General features: G+C 40.3%; 1 protein-coding gene across 1 annotated transcript; it reads right to left on the bottom strand.

The window, feature by feature from the left end:
- Nucleotides 1-9,312: 9,312 nt before the first annotated feature.
- Nucleotides 9,313-16,523, bottom strand: creld2 (cysteine-rich with EGF-like domains 2). Its single transcript, XM_066668597.1, has 10 exons — nucleotides 16,182-16,523; nucleotides 15,340-15,422; nucleotides 14,942-15,052; nucleotides 14,497-14,588; nucleotides 14,222-14,398; nucleotides 13,998-14,096; nucleotides 12,388-12,471; nucleotides 11,956-12,051; nucleotides 11,697-11,837; nucleotides 9,313-10,701 (listed from the first exon to the last, which is right to left on the bottom strand). Exons 1-10 carry the CDS (start codon nucleotides 16,308-16,310, stop codon nucleotides 10,622-10,624), a joined length of 1,092 nt encoding a protein of 363 aa, XP_066524694.1. The 5' UTR covers nucleotides 16,311-16,523; the 3' UTR covers nucleotides 9,313-10,621.

The raw sequence follows: 16,523 nt of genomic DNA on the forward strand, positions 1-16,523 counted from the left end.
AGGAATCAAAAATTGAATTTTGGGAATCATGCACACAGTGTAGGGCGGCACGGTGGTGCAGCAGGTAGTGTCGCGGTCCCACAGCTTCAGGGGCCTGGAGGTTGTGGGTTCGATTCCCGCTCCGGGTGACTGTCTGTGAGGAGTTGGTGTGTTCTCCCTGTGTCTGCGTGGGGTTCCTCCTACAGTCCAAAAACACACATTGGTAGGTGGACTGGCGACTCAGAAAGTGTGAGTGTGTGAATGTGTGTGTTGCCCTGTGAAGGACTGGTGTCCCCTCCAGGGTGTATACCTGCCTTGTGCCCAATGATTCCAGGTAGGCTCTGGACCCACCGTGACCCTGAACTGGATAATGAATGAATGAATAGGAACACTTTGTAGTTTACAATTACAGACTGCACTCCACCTGTTTCTCTACATATTTTCTTATCCCCATTTCACTTCAATGCTCTTCAATGGTTTTAGGGAAAAAATGTTTTAAAATTGACCCATTCCAGCTTAAAGAACAAACATATTTTAATGTTGTTAAATTTAAACAGAATTTTCTGATGAGCAAGAGTATTGCAAGGATATGGAAAACAGCACAGATATGGGGAGAACACACCAAACTCCTCACAGGTCAGGGTCAATTCCAGGACTCAGAGTACCCAGAGCTGTTGGACAGCAACTCGCCCTGCAGCCCCACCCTACTGCCCCTATAAAGTTATCGTTTCAGTGAAGTCTTGTTTTGACAATAATGATACATTTAAAATGACATTGACAATCCTGTGTAAATGTCAGAGACCATGTTTTCATTAGTTTCATTTTGACTCAAAACAGCCGGTAAAGTTTCAGAAAAGTGCACATAAGCCTCAACAACTAAACATCAGGGGTTTTTTTTTCATGCTTGACCTTTGCTCTAGTTCAGTCTTAGAATGTGGTTGCATTTTCTGGTTCTTTTGATCAAAGTCATTCCCAATGTATAGACGTGCCTGCGGTCTATTATGGAAAATAGCAGACCGTGAATGTGTAAGAAACAGGCTGTGACCAACATGGCTCACAAATCCCTCATTAATATTGTGCTATAGAGTATGTGCTACATAGAGTTAAGTATAATACGTGAATTCTGACAATTATTCGGACCATTGCTTAGTAACAAAGAAACTAGCAATGAATCCTGGACAATATCCAGCCGATGAGCTATGGCATTTACTCTAAATTACGAGTGCATTGTCAGAGAATGTAGTGCCCTCAAAATCACACTCGAATTACATTTTACAGTTCAGACACTCAGAGAAAAATGGTGACACACTAAGTAGGGAACCATCTTGAGCACAGCCTGGTGTCTAAAATTATATTTGTGAAAAGTCTTCAGCCTGCAAATGTCCTTAACGAAATCCCAGCTGGTCCTGTTGCTTCACGCTCATCTGTGAGAAAATCACCAAGACTTTGAGCCTCTATTGACCTCAAGTGTGACCTTTCCTCAGGAAACTATGAAGAATAACAACAGATCTTTCTCCTGCTGCTGGGATCTGCTTGTGCGAAACTGTAAATACCCTCAAAATGTGCTCGTCCGTTACGCAGTAAAGGCTGGTGGTGGTGTGTGAATTCCATCGCTGTGCTCAGCTGACCACTCAAACAGAAGCCCGTCCTCTATTGAGGTCAGCCTCCATGATAAAACAGAACCATATGAATTAATATTGCTCAGGAAATGAAAGTGCCTTGATAGCACAAAAAGAAAGCAGCGTCTGCTCTACACCAGGTTCTGTTTAATAAGCGAAAATCACAGCATCCTGGTTTCATGACTGTGGCCGCCACATCCTTTCATGTGGTTGCAGCTCATGATAAACAGACTTTGTAAAGAGGCAAAGACTAATTTCCCCACTTATCCTCCTCCAAAGAGCTTCAGAGCTCTAGAACAACAAGAGCCAACAGCTGACTTGGAAAATATCACACACTTTGAACACATGTTTGGCTGATAAATCAGCTGTTCATGATGGCCATATACTGCATGTCAGCGAGCGATTTATTTGAAACATTGACTTTACCAGTGTACAGAGAGAGAGTGTAGACTTCATATTACTATCAGAGATCCAATAATCCCATCTCATTCGTACTTCTTAATGTTAATGTGATTTGTCAACATTGTACTCATAAGTGCTTCACTCTTTCCTCAGAATATATCCTTAGCTAGTTTGTGTAGGCTAGAATCCAAAAGATTCCTCGAGCTTAGACGCTGTCAAACACAAACGTCAGTATGGATACCAAGATACACAACACTTGCAGCATTTTGACTGGATGTCAAATCAATGTCAAATCAGGTAAGATTAGTACAACCGTAAGCCTTTAATAAGTGCACTTAAGATGCTATAAAGATAAAGATGCTTTGTAGACACTTTTCAAATACACTGTTTCTGTCTTTATAGCAACTGTAATATCAGAGTTCCCAGTTTATCACTTCCTGGATACATTCTGTTGAAGAAAACACAGTGAAAACCACTTTTCAAAAAATATATTGTCACTGTCCGATTAAAAACATGTTCATCTCAAAATAGTAGCCTTACAGGAGAAGGAAACCGTCTTATCTTTCATTGGAAGTGAAGTATCTCAGCTTCATCAATCAAGGACAGCTGCTGTGTTCAACTTGATGTTTATGTTGTAAACTATAAATCAACAAACATGGAGATATAGGTTTTTAATTGGACAGCAACATTATGAACTTAATCAGAGCAGAACTCTATGTACGGATATGTACATTTTTATTTAAAACACAGTATATAATCAAATTTCTGGCAGCTGTTGCCTAAAGTTTAGAGAACCAAGATTGTGACATGTGACTGATGCTGGTTTCCCCAGGACCAGCTGGAAAAAATGGGGGTGGGGTTTTAAAGGAACAGTGCTTTCTCCTCCCTCAACATCCATAGCTGAGGTACCCTTAAGCAAGGTACCTAATCCCCAGCTGCTCCCTGGGTGTGTGTGTTTGCTCTCTGCCACTTGTGTGTGTGTGTGGGTGTTTGGCGTTTGAAGTCAGCAAGCAGCTTGAGCTGTTTAGATACCCAGAGGCAGTGGGTATAGCCCAGTCTATAACAAGAGTCAAAGGCTTTGGTCATAGCTGTCAGGTACAGAGCTGGTCCATTTGTGGCTTTGTAGGCCAGCAACAGGGTTTTGAATCTGATAAAGGCAGCTACAGGGAGCCAGTATAGTAAACAGAGCGGAGGACATGGCTAAAATTAAGAACACTAAAGACAAGTTGTGCAGCCGCATTCTGGATCACTCACAAGGGCCTGATGGTACACATAGGGAGAGCAGTTGGCAGTGAGCTGCATTAGTCAAGTCTCCACATGATGAGAGACTGAACAAGCACCTGGGAATGATAACTGTTCATCTACAACTACACCAAGGCATTGTGCCTCTTAGATGAAGTGTTTCAGGCAAACTTTTTCATCCAGAGGCCCACATTGCCAGTTTTTTAGAACTAGGTCCCCCCTCGTGAACAAAAACATGTCAATATGCAAACTACAGCATTAATCAATTTGTCTGTGACTTTTATTTTCTATTATTACCAGGCAAACAAAATAAATAAAAATAAATATTTGCTCATGAGCATAAAGGATCCTCTTTTTAATACACATTTAAACAGAACCCACACTAGAGTTCTGAGGGTACTTCTCTCCTCATCCATGAGTATATAACCAGCCGAAATTCAATCATGATAAATGACATGTGACACTAGTTTTTAATTTATATTTTTACAAAAATACAAAAATACAATACGAAATTCTGTGGAATATAATAAAATGTCACAGTATTAAAATAGAAATCAATTTTATGACAAAGTAATTTTAAATTGTAAAAATAATTGTAAATATTGTAAAAAGAAAAAAAAATCCAAAAAAGTCCATCCTTCCACTGTGAGGCAACAACACAAGGGGCCTGAAAAATGAGCTGTCAGAAGAACTTATTGACAAAATTAAATAGACACAAAAGAAAACATTTCAAAGGACAGACCCCAGAGCCCAGACCTCACCATCACTGAATGTGATTAGGATCAAATGAGAAGTGAAGTTGGAAGAGAACCCAATAAAATGCTTCTGATAAAGTTGCTAGTGGGTTTTCAGTAAATAAATCAGGGCTTTATGTATGGTGACTGTACATACTGTTCCATTTGCGAAAAGTGAAAAGGAGCTGAATCTGTGTGATTAGATTAAAGAGCATAATGCATTTTGTTGCTTTCTTCTTCGGCTAATGTATTTTTTGCTGCACGCACTGCTGGAGTCTTTATGTTATTTGTTTACCCTTAATGTTCCAGACAGATCCATCCAGACACCACAGGGGCAAGTCAGAGCAGAGGAGCCCTGCTATTGCTCTGAGCCAATCAGCCTCAACTCACAATGACCACAGAGAGAGTGTCTGAGGAGAGCCCTCAGACGAAGACAAAAAAGCTCTGGCCCACATCACAGCTGTCTGGGCATTTAGAGTGTGAGGTGAGCAAGAAAACAGAATGAGACGTACGCAACCAGGCCAAAGATCAAAGGCACAGGGAACACCCATCGCTCCATCTCTCTCATCTGCAAAATCTCTTCCAAAGTGGCTGCTGGTGATCGTGCCAGGAATCCCTCCCCTCTCCCTTCACACGCACCCCTTCATCCTCCCTTCAGAACATAAACACAGAACCTTGCGAGAGAGCATGAGATCTCAGCACTTAACCAGGGGATTAAGTGAGGAGCAGAGTACCTGTTAGAGGGATTCTAGGAAAAAGAAAGAACACTCTTTATTCTCTGTATACACTAACATCTTTTTTCCCTCTTACAGGTCCCTTATCGGACACCTGCCCAAGTGTTGCATCTACGATTCTAGGAACACATTAGAACATCAGTACCTTATCTGATGACATTTAGTCACATAAACATAAGTGAGGCCGGGTGTGTTGATGTGGGAGATAGTTCTGGATCACACATGCCACTCAGAGTCATCCCGGTGCTCCGTCACTTCAGAGAACACAGTTCCACTGCTCCACACCTCAGTGCTGGGGGCTTCAGACCCATCTAGATCATGCTTAAAGACTAAAAGGCTGTAGCTGCTTAACAGTGTCTTGTTTTATCAACAATGCTTTTCTGTGAAGAATTTAAAAGCTGTGTGTAGACATCAACTTCTACTTCTGTATTTCATTCATTCATTGTCTGTAAACACTTATCCAGTTCAGGCTCGTGGTGGGTCCGGAGCCTACCCAGAATCATTGGGCGCAAGGCAGGAATACACCCTGGAGGGGGCGCCAGTCCTTCACGAGGCCACACACATTCACTCACACCTATGGACACTTTTGAGTCACCAATCCACCTACCAACATGTTGGTAATCTAGGGGTTGTGGGTTCAAACCCTGTCTAGGGTCCCTGTCTGTTGGCAGTGCGTTTGGTTCTCCCTGTATCTGTCTGGGTTTCCTCTGTGAGCTCTGGTTTTCTTGCAAACATTAAAACACTAGTGAAGTTTAGTGTTAAACTGACCTCACTCAGGTTCAGCACAAGGTGAATATCTGCACTCAGCTGTTCCCTGAGGCCGAGGACTGCTGAATCGTTTTACCAGTGGCTGAATCTCCAGCTGTGTGTGGGAAACAGGATCCACATCAGAGTAGAGGGCCGCTCCAGAAAAGAAGGTCTAAGAGAAAGCACATGCTCCAGCTGCTTCCCATTGTAAGTGTGTGATTTATAGAGAGACCTGTGGACAATTACTGACCCACAAGTTTAATTCAGGTCACGAGAGTTGCTGGGGTCAGTACTTTTCTTCTCATATACATATGAAAGCCTCAGACAAAAAGGTACTGACCTCTACTGGGATGGCTCCCCTCAAGAGTGCATCTTCAGTATTTTATTAGCTGATCACCCAGTACTACTCATGGCGCTTTTCCACTGCATGGAACCTACATGACTCTACTCGACTTGGCTTTGCTCTTTTGCTTTTCCACTCGCCCAATCTGGTACCTAGTCACTGGAATCGGGTATGTTTTCAGTCTCAGCTTGCTCCGGGTTCTAATTCTGCCAAGTAGGACGAGTAAATCTTGCAGAGTGCTGATTGGCCAAAGACATGTCAATCAACACGAAATGCAGAGCTCATTCAAATCCAGCACAAACCGAATGTGCAACAAGGAAAACTGATCTGGGAGAACTGGGGTGCAAACCCGTGTTCCTTAAAAAAACACCACATGAATACACAATGAGTAAACAGTGCCTACCTTTACCGCCATTGTTGTTACGGTTTTCAAAGCTAGTGGTACCGGTTACAGACAGGGTTTTGCGATGTCACTGACTCCATTTCATGGGGGAGCTGTGCTAGTGAAAAAGTGACAAGCTAAAAGAGCTGAGCGAAGTTGTGCCCAGTTGAGTTGAGTGAAGCCAATCCCATGCAGTGGAAAAGCACCATAATTGGTAAATTACAAAGATACTCCGTGACAGCTCCAGTTGAGTTCACTGTGCTGAAAAGCTGTTTGGGTGTTTGTCCTGAAGCAAACTGTCACCCCGGTCTGAACTCCGTTCGCTGGAGAAGGCCAACCACAAAACATAAAAGGATCTCAGACAGCCACTTAAGTTGAAACTAGTACTTAAGTGCAACAATAGCAATGGCATTTACTACTCCATTGTTTACCCTACAGAGTTGAGACTGGGCAAAAGTTCTTGGTCTTTGTTGCACACTGGCACAAGTTCTCATCTCCTGTGTATGAATCAGAAGAGAAGGTGCAGGTAAATAAGAAGGGATATTGTGTGTTTGTGTGTGTTGTGAACATGCTCCAGAACTGTCTCCAACAGAGACAAACTGCTCCTCAACTGCAAAGAATGTTTATAGCAAAGCAGATGTGAAAGTGAGGATTATCAGCCTCTTAAAATTAAAACCTACCTCTCGATACTGCTTGACCTTTTCAGGCTAAAACAAAAATTGGCAGATGGAATTTATTTGTGCGGGTAAACATGTGACATTACATTCATCCTCTGTTTAATGTGACCAGTTGTGTCCAGTCCCTGGACCTGGCACAACAGCAACCAAGCTGATAGCCTCTGTCTCAGTATCTAACATTTAGCTTGGCCAAAAACCAAATCTGCATATATTCCTCTTACAGCAAATGTACTGGATCAGCAAAGATGTTTAATGTTCATAGTGCACAGTAATCACAAATGTTACCACAGATAACAAGTGATATCCCGTTAATGTTTACTGGTTTTCTGTTTTTGTTCACTGCATAGTGTAATGTTTAAGATGTTAATTTGTATAGAACCCTAAACATTAACATCTTTTAAAATTTAAAGAATGAATAAAAGATGTCAGGTCATTACCTGAGATGCCTTTACTATGCAAAAGAAATTTACCAATTTTATTTTTTTCTAACCCACAAGAAACTGCTTAAACTTATATGGGCAGTGGGCCAACTTCATAGGCCCATTAACCTAGGGTGACCAGACGTCCTTTTTTTTAGACTTAAAGGAATTTCACAAACGTCCGGGACTTTGTTTTTCTAGAGCTTACATAGAATTTCGAGAAGCGTTTTCGTTCAAACTAGTCCCGCCCTCCCCTACTCCGATTGGTTCGCTTGAGAAGGGGGCGTGGTGAAGTAGCTTAACATATTCTGATTGGACGGTCTGACTGTAGAGCTACCGTTATTGGTCGATAACCTCTATAAACATTTAATTGGTCAGTCTGCACGTCAGTAGTCCTTGTTTACGTCAGACAAAGCTCATGTACCTACCCTCATCTTGAGCAGCTATGCCGAAACGTAAATCTAAGTTCTCGGATGAATTAAAAAAGTAATTCCCATGTTTTGTGTAGCAAATAAAGGTGTAAAGGACCTAAAAGCACACATACGTTCAGCTATGAACAACGGCAGCGAGGGGCGTCTCCCCCCGAGACGTGTCCTCTTTCTGGTCACCCTAATTAACCTATTGTAGATTAGATATTTGGCCAAAATGTCACTTTAAATTAACTGCCAGGTTAAGAATGCAGCGCTCATTTATTTGGAAAATCAAAAACGTGTCCTTCAAAGACATTGCACATGGTGAAATGTGTAAATCTGATTCTGGGGTAGGCTCCGCATCCACCTCGACCCTAAATGGATAAGCGGTTTCAGATAATGAATGAATGCAGGTTGACTTTATAGATGGTCTCCTCCAGGGTGTGGACTTGGGCTTCCCTGCTCTGTTTATGTATCCAAAAGCCAAATTGTGATCTTTTAGTGCCACCAAGTGGTCAAAAAGTCAATGGTTACGAAACTGATCATTTAAATAAACTCTGATGATCAGCCACAATACCTGTTGTTACAGCAGTGTTGCTGAGGTTTTCACACGGTTTCCATTCACTGGCCACTCTGTTAGACACATGTATCTTTTTGGAAAATCAATGTAGATTGTAGAGGGGGTTTTAATTTATTATTTATTTATTTTTTAAAGTTTTCTTCACATACTACAGGTGTAGGGCTACACACACCGTAAGAAAATTATCCATCCATCCATCCATTATCTGTAACCGCTTATCCAATTTAGGGTCGCGGGGGGTCCAGAGCCTACCTGGAATCATTGGGCGCAAGGCGGGAATACACCCTGGAGGGAACGCCAGTCCTTCACAGGGCAACACAGACACACACACACATTCACTCACACCTACGGACACTTTCGAGTCGCCAATCCACCTGCAACGTGTGTTTTTGGACTGTGGGAGGAAACCGGAGCACCCGGAGGAAACCCACGCGGACACGGGGAGAACACACCAACTCCTCACAGACAGTCACCCGGAGCGGGAATCGAACCCACAACCTCCAGGCCCCTGGAGCTGTGTGTAAGAAAATTATATTGAATGAATACATATTTCATTAAAGCATTCATTGTCTGTAACCGCGTATCTAGTTCAGGGTCGCGGCGGGACCAGAGCCTACCCGGAATCGTTTGGCACAAGGCAGGAACACACCCTGGAAGTGGGGGCCGGTCCTTCACAGGGCATGAACATATCGCTATCCAATTAAAAACATGTATCTAAATCGTTGTCGACTTTTAGTTTGATGTAATGCATGAACCAATAGAAATGCTCCAAAATTACTTGGAATAAAATCTTTTTACACTGACTTCCATTGAAAGTTAAGGTTTTTTTACTTCACCTGTAAAGTTACTATCTTGGGAGATAAATGTTTCTTGTCAGGCATCACATAACAGTGGGAGGAGATATTGAAGCTCCTACTCCCTCATAGTAAACACATGGCAGTATTTATGCTTTTAACATGAATGCTACTGCTTATACTCAGACAGAGAAAACAATATATTTTAAATTTTTTATTGAGAAAAAAAAAAAAAAAAAAGACAAGATAGTCTGTCATATCATACCGGCATTGATGGATGAATTCAAATACATAAAACCAAATCATAGCAGTTTAACCCATAAATTGGCAACACTGTCTTCTTCGGGTACATAAAATATAAACAAATACTTTCTGGGTACAAATGAATAGTCATGCTCTTCAAAAGGGGAATTCTGACTAGGTTTTCAAACGATTAAATGTTTAATAAATGAACATCATTCAGAGAGAAACCTGAAATGCTGCATTCAGAATGCTTTGCAGTAGCGATGACAGGAGTCAGATGTATGAAGTGCTTAATGCTTCTTACAGCTAAAGCACAAAAAGCTATTACTAGCTCTTCTAGAGAATGTAAAAGCTCACGGCTGGCACTCTGTCCACGCAGATACAAGTATTTTGCCCAAGGCCTGGTTCATACGCTCTATTTTCACGGCCCACTTTCCACATGGAATAACAGCACTCGAGTGGACCACTCCAACTCGTGGGCATCATACACACCAAATTAGACCCACCTGTTGCCTTTTTGGGCCACATTTGGCTCACAACTGTTTTGCAACTTCTAGCAGAGCCTTCTTTGGCAAAAATGGGCCATATCTGTTTTGTGATATGGCCCATTTAAGCATTTTTAATGTGTGGACCAGTTTTGGCTTACATGCTGTTTGCCAGTACAGACACTGGGCCAGCAGTGCCACATGTTTACCTGAAGGGGCCCCACATCTGCATGCTATCAGTCAGGGCGTTTTCCTGCCTTGCGCCCAATGATTCCGGATAGACTGCAGGCAAACCAACAGAATGAAGCAGTTACAGAAGATCAATGAATGAATAAATAAAACATGTTTAGTACACTGGTGGGTTTAGGATGTGAATAAAATATAATTTGTGATGCAGTCACCTCAAACCCTTGATCCCACTGCCACCACTGAAAGGAAAGCTGAGTCTTTAAGATACTCTATAACCAACCATTTCATCAGCCCACAGTAAAAACTCTAAAGGATATTTTGAAAAATAAATGGAATTGCCCTTTAACGACCAAAAACCATGTCATAAACTAAGACATATGGGAATGATGTTTATTTTAATTCACAAAAACAACCTGAATATAATTAAAACCGGGACAGAGGCAGAAGTCTGGCAGCAGTGGAAGGATGTGCTTAGATATCCCGTTCCCACACTCAAAACGGAGCTGTCCGTATTCCACTAGGACAGAAGTGCAGTTAGAGTTTCAGGTATGTACAGTAAGTGCCATGTACTCCACATGAATCTGGAAACATTTCTGAGCAGTTATTGTCCCCTGGTGGCCAGGACAAGTTACTGCAATAATGTCAGAGATCTTCACGCTCTGTTACTTTGTCGGTGAAATCTGAATCCTCAGCATCAGATTTAGGTCGTTCATCACTGTCCTCTGTTGGAATAGAAATATACATATTAAAATAAAGTAATACTTTAAATTACAGCTTGCTAATTACTGGGTAAATACAGAGCAAGTACCTCTTATTCCATGTATTAACTATTTTAAGCGTATTTGAGTTCTTGAAAAGCGCTATATAAATATAATGCATTATTATTATTATAAGGTAATATTCCAAATCCATTGTACTTCTAAACATATAGATTCAAAGTATGACAGTTTATGCAAGTGACTATTACTGTAATATTTTATAAATAAATGCAGCTACTGTTTTGAATTCACTGCAGTTCTGAATATAATTATAGATCCTTTAACATTATTTACAGTGCACATACAGAGAAGGACATGTTCAGCTACTTTCATTACAGGCACTAGCAGAGTTTTAATAGTGCTTTGTACTTCTTAGGTACCGGACATGTGATTTGCCACACCAATTATCATCATGTATTCTTGAGATATTTTACACTGTTTAGCCTATTTGTATTGAGGAATTATATTTACACAGCTGGCTAATGAGGAAGTGATGAAATGAATTGTAAGATACCCAGTAATAACCATGTATCTGTAGTATCATGCCCTTTACTTACTCAGTACTTATTTTATTTTCGGCTTACTTAACAGGTACATACTCTGTAATTAGTGGGCTGTAATGTAAAGTGTTACCTAAACTAATATTGTCATAAGAGCATAAATGACTAAGAATATTACTAGGGTTGGTGATGGCGATGCCATCAGGGAAGAAAAACAATCAATTGTTGAGATAACCTGGTTATTCAGCACATTCAGGTATGCAGCTGATTTCATTTTATTGGCACATGATATTACTGACCAATTGAAACACTGTAGGCACTATGATGGTTTGCCGTTTTCTTCCAAGTACAAAAAAAATAGGGTGAAATTGCTGTCTGTAATCACTGACAGAAAGACACAGAAGCTGAAGGTCAATTCAAAAATCTGAATTTTTTAAAAATGTTTGCAGATTCAGATACCTTGTTCTGGAAGCTGAACACAGACTCCATCTTGCTCCTGGAAGCCGCTGGCGCACTGGCACTTGTAGCTACCTTTTGTGTTAACACACTCCTGGTGCTCCTCCGTACACACAGAATCTGGCAGCTCACACTCATCCACATCTACAGAGAAGAAAAGATTGGAAACATTAACTTGGAAACTTATCAGGTTCCTCAGTTTGTTCAGGCACCAAGTAAACACAGAGTCTCTCCAAGGGTGACACAGGAGGGTGTTACATGCCTGTGCAGGTGCCCTCTTCGTCCTTGTAGCCCTCTGAGCATGAAGTACAGTTTCCAGGCCCTGGTCCTTTACAACCTGAACATCTGCTGTCACAAACTGGAAAGAGAGTCACTATTGGTTAGTCTAAAGTTTTAGAACACTACAATTGTCCTTAGTGTTTATTATATAGACTACAAAATATATACACAATTTGCAAACATGCATATTTATAACATACAAATATTAGTAACAACTAATATCACCAATTATGATTATTTTTTTATTATTCCATATAAGTTTTCTTGACAGCTTTATTAATTTCAACTTATCAATTTCACATTTGCATTTGATTCAACTTTACAATATGATGCTCCCTGTAAAAACATTTCAAAAGATTGGAACTAAAACTAATTGTGCACAGTGCTCAGAATTAATTTAGGGAATTTTACAAACCTTGGCATGTGTAAGATCCATCTGAGTTCAGGCAGTACTCTGTCTCTTTACATGGAGATGGGTCGACGGAGCATTCGTTGATGTCTGAAACCATATGTTAATTAGGGAATATATGTAACCTATTAGATAGATCTGTTAGACAAAACCTGTCTATCATGTAGAACACATCAAGCTAAAAATTAGGACTATAAACATTTCTATTGTTTCTGATATCAAAAGATGGCTAACTAATTAGTACTCTTATTAATCACTTACTACCAGTTACCCAACCTTAAAGGAACACTATGTAGTATTTATACCTTAAAATTACAGCTTCTAAATTATTGTAATGTTCCATGGAGCAGTGATAGGGAGAATAGAGCCTCTGTTGTGGCTACGCATCCGCCTCTGTTGGTTTACAGAAATAAGCAACTTCTGAATCAGAGGGTAGAGGATTCTCGCGAGAAATGGGTTGCACTTAATGGCACATAGCTCACAGGTGGATGGTTACCTAGCTACAAGAAGAATCTAGTTCCGTATTACCGGTAAGGACATTATATGGCAGAGAGAGCAAGGAGGAGAAAGAGAAAGAGAGGGAGTGAGAGCGAGAAAGAGTAACCGTACAAGAGTTAATACAAGAATTAGTATAAGAGCTGACACAGACATGAGGACACAAGTTGGAGCAGTAAGTATTTGTTGCCCTTTTTTCCCCCCCATGTGTGGCAGTGCTAGTTAGTGATAGTTTTGTTGACGAAAGTGTTATATTCTTTGAGTGTTACTGATCAGTGAGCCAGGGTTTGCAGCTGCTAACTTTAGCCAGATTAGCTCACTTTTTCACATTAGACATAGATTCCGGTAATTTTGGTAAAGTACTTTTCACTGGTTGCCATGTGGATTAAATGACTGAAGTTACACTTCAGTTTTGTGTTGGTGGAACCCAATCTTTGTTGAAGACAGTGTTATAATCCAGATTTGGGAGTTACTGGTGAATAAGGGCGAGTGGTAGCACCTGCTTACTTTAGCCAGATTAGCTCAATTTTTAGCATTCTACATTGATTCTGGTAACAAGTGCTTTAATGTCAGTTGCTGTGTTTATAATGGCTAGCATACCACCATTGATACACTATGGTTCATCAGTGTGAATTGAGTGATATATGGGTTTTATCATGTATTCAACATTATTTTATTCGATTACACACATTCCCCCGGCTTAAAATCAGCTGGGACCCCAGAGCCGTTTGCTACTTTTTTAAACATCACTCAGTGAGTGAGCGAGGGAGCAGCAGATTCAGTTTCCAAGTAAAAAAAAAAAATCCACAATACTTTGTAGTTCATCATTATTGAGAGTCTGTAAACTCAAAATTCATTGCATGCTCTAAGCACCTGGCTCTGGATGAGTGCATTTTCATTAACCAAAGATGTTCCCTTGATTAAAGTTATTATATATAAATAAATGTCCTCAAAAACTATTTTTCTTTTCAATAATAAAACTTACAATCATTTGTTTTCACTATATTGCAGGTTATATTTTATCCACAAAATGTGGCAATACACTACCAACACCGACATCTGCCCACATGAAACTACACTTAAAAGAGACATCTAGGCATTAGATGAAGTGATTTTCCCACCAATGCATGTGCCTTCCTCATCTTTGTCCCAGCCATCTCTGCAGTCCTCACAGTCTTGAGCAGTGGCTCCAAAGCAGCTGGTGCAAGATGGGTGACATTCTGTTGAGAAGAGAGGGAAAGGGGGAAAAGAGAACAAGACCAAAATTTCTAGCTGTTTCAGGTACTAGTGAAATTCTCAACACAGTACAAGACCCTTTTCACAAATGTATATAATGTTGCTTTACCTTTGCACAAGGAGAAGGTCTCATTCCTCTCCTCGCTGTAATATCTTTCTGCACAATCCAGACAAAACTCTCCTTCATATTCTATGTCACAGGAGCACTTCCCACTTCCTCCCCTCGTCCCATCACCATCACATCTCCCATTGCCATGGCAAGGTCTGTCAGACCCTCCTACACACGCTAAACACACAAAAGAAGGTTATTTTACAACATTTAAGATGTTATTTTACGATAAAGTAAAAGACAAGAAGTCTTTCAAAACACTGCAAATCACTTACAGTTACAGTCTGGTCCAAACGTTCCTTTGGGACAGCACACATTGATGGTTTCAATGCAAAACCATTTATGCAGATCTGGGTGCTTCGTTTTCCTGTAATATATAAAAAAAGTTCAAATGTCATCCAACTGCATCTAATTTGTTGGAAAATGATTCAAATGCGTCATAAGATTTGCTTACATAGACTATAGTAATGGGGATATATAGGATGTGAAAAACACTAAAAATCAGATAATCAACACATCAATGCATAACAGAGACAAAACTCAAACTAAAACAAACAGCATGCCAGAGGAGTGCAGCTGAAATGGCATTCGAAATGTAATCAGGTTAAACACATCATTTTATAATCAATATAAGTATACATGCACAGCAAATTACTTTAAATTATTAAATTATTAATGTGTATCTCAAAATCAGTTTTATGCCAAGACTTTTTTCCTGACCTCTTGAACCACCAGGTCTCAAATTGCTCTTCATGCTCCTCCACCATGTGATTACACTCAAAACTGCTGCTGTCACACAAATCCTCGAGAATCTCAGTCAGTCGGATCTCACTAGAAAGAAAAGAACCACAGAGTTATTTGATTGTGGTACAAAAAGTGACTAAACTCAATAAAAAATAAAAAGCTGTAACTGATGGGAAAAAAAGAGATGAAGTCTCCCTGTACTTAACAAAATGCAATTTATTTGCATCTTTATACATGAAACGTCCCCATATCAGTGTGTCCCCACAATTCAGGATGCAGATGTCTGTGCATTCATTTACATGAATGTAACCAAAGTACTTAAGATGTGTCATGCAGAATAGATCACAAGCCCTGTGGGGAAAATAAAACCTCACCTTGTCTCATATTTGGAAAGTTTTCTTTCTTCCCATGCAGTGTTTCCACCACCAAAGTTTTTGTTTGCAGTCCTCTCAAAGCCCTGTGAGGACAAACACATTAAAAGTCACAATATAGTAACATCAGTGATTTAGATCAAAAAGGACCAAACTGGTCCCCAACGTTTCAATAAATTGCTTTTTTTTTTAACTTAATAAAATACTTTTTTGTGGTTGATGAACAGTGAAAACTTCTTAATATTGTGTTCCTTTCCCTGGCCATCTATGAAAAATGCACTACAAAAACTTTTGAATTCACATGCTCCTTTTTTCATAAGAAACTTTTCCTCATACAGGATTTTAGATCATACTGATATTGTGAAGTGTTTCTTTCACATTTATGCATTTGGTATAAAGGCTTATCCAAAGTGACGTATAATTTCAAACATTAGGATTTTGCCCAAGGACTTATAGATATAGTATGGTATGGCTTGCTTGCTATGGATCACACGCCAACATACCACACAATGTAACACACTAACTTGTGGAGATGTGCATATAATAAAATGGCAATGTAAGCATATGGTTCTATCCATATGAATATGCTGCATAAAAGTATTTAACACTGAAAACCTGACAATGCAATGTTAATAACAAACTAAAAGGGAAAAACAGCCTTACTGCTTTTGAAAAAGCCCCAACAAAAGGACAGCCAATGAGAACAGAAACATAAGTGGACATGGGGAAATGAGATACGAGGAAAATATAGGATATGGGCCCTTTAAAGGTAAGAGTACAGTCTAATGTCACAGCCACATCCAGCAGAGGCAAAACACGTACCCTGAAAAAGTTAGGACACTTACCTTGTTGAAATGTTCCACGATCCGTGTGCAAGTGGAGCATAAAGCCTGGACATCCTTGGTGCTGCCAGGTTTAAAATTTAAAAGTAAAACCACAGAAAGGAGGAGAAAGACTGTTTCAGAGAGCAACATGCTTCTATCAAACCGGAGACTCAGAACTAAGCCCTAAAGCTCATGATAAAATATTCTGTCGCAAACGGAAAATAGACAACCGTTACAGAACGCCTTATTCTCATCAGTCTTGGCTCAACAAGTGTCTGTGAGCATGCACTTCTCCACTCTGATCAACATGCAAAGCTCCATGCCGGCCACAAACACATGTACACTTCCGCCTCTTCTACCCTG

The sequence above is a fragment of the Hoplias malabaricus genome, chromosome 4, assembly GCF_029633855.1.
Source record: "Hoplias malabaricus isolate fHopMal1 chromosome 4, fHopMal1.hap1, whole genome shotgun sequence".
NCBI lineage: Eukaryota > Metazoa > Chordata > Actinopteri > Characiformes > Erythrinidae > Hoplias > Hoplias malabaricus.